Source organism: Eimeria mitis, genomic scaffold (assembly GCF_000499745.2).
Source record: "Eimeria mitis Houghton genomic scaffold, Emh_scaff4124, whole genome shotgun sequence".
Taxonomy (NCBI): Eukaryota; Apicomplexa; class Conoidasida; order Eucoccidiorida; family Eimeriidae; genus Eimeria; species Eimeria mitis.
The window spans coordinates 1,789-2,300 of NW_013572454.1; the positions used below are offsets into that span (position 1 = coordinate 1,789).

The 512-nt window shown below is 50.8% G+C and overlaps 1 protein-coding gene across 1 annotated transcript in view; it reads left to right on the top strand.

Moving 5' to 3' along the window:
- Window positions 1–435: 435 nt before the first annotated feature.
- EMH_0072660 (uncharacterized protein) overlaps window positions 436–512 on the top strand; it is a gene marked incomplete at both ends in the record, with an annotated part of 1,166 nt that continues 1,089 nt past the window's right edge. Inside the window, one exon of the mRNA XM_013499239.1 lies at window positions 436–510. Within this exon, the coding sequence (XP_013354693.1) occupies window positions 436–510 (75 nt within the window). The remainder of the gene's footprint in view (window positions 511–512) is intronic.

Here is a 512-nt window from a genome sequence, read left to right on the forward strand (position 1 = left end):
AGCAGCGTCTGGGTCTGTATAAACAGGAATACCCCCGCTTAGATTCTCCCTCTTTTCTTTCTGGTGTATATACACCTCCTCTTTGTTCATATTCAGCTGTATTGAACTCAAACAAAACACCGCCGCATTCCACCTTCTCCTTTAGCTGCAGACATTGTCTTCACACTCGTTCTGCTGCAGCTGCAGCAGCAGCAGCAGCAGCAGGAGCTCCTGCTGCTGCTGCTGCAGGCTCCACCTCAACCCAAAGAAACAAAAAGAGAGAAATTGCTGCCGATGGTTCTTACGCCGTCACCGACGGCAGCCCAGGCAGCAGCGCGTTTGTTGAGTACAGCGTAGAGTCTGTTAGAGAAGCAATCAAAAGAAAAAAACAAAAACAAAAACAGCAGCAGCAGCAGCAGCTGCTGCTGCTGCAGCAGCAGCAGCAACCGTATTCAGATGCTGTTCTTCAGCAGCTCAACAGTCAAATATGGGGGAGTAACAGCAGCAGCAGCAGCAGCAGCAGCAGCAGCAGC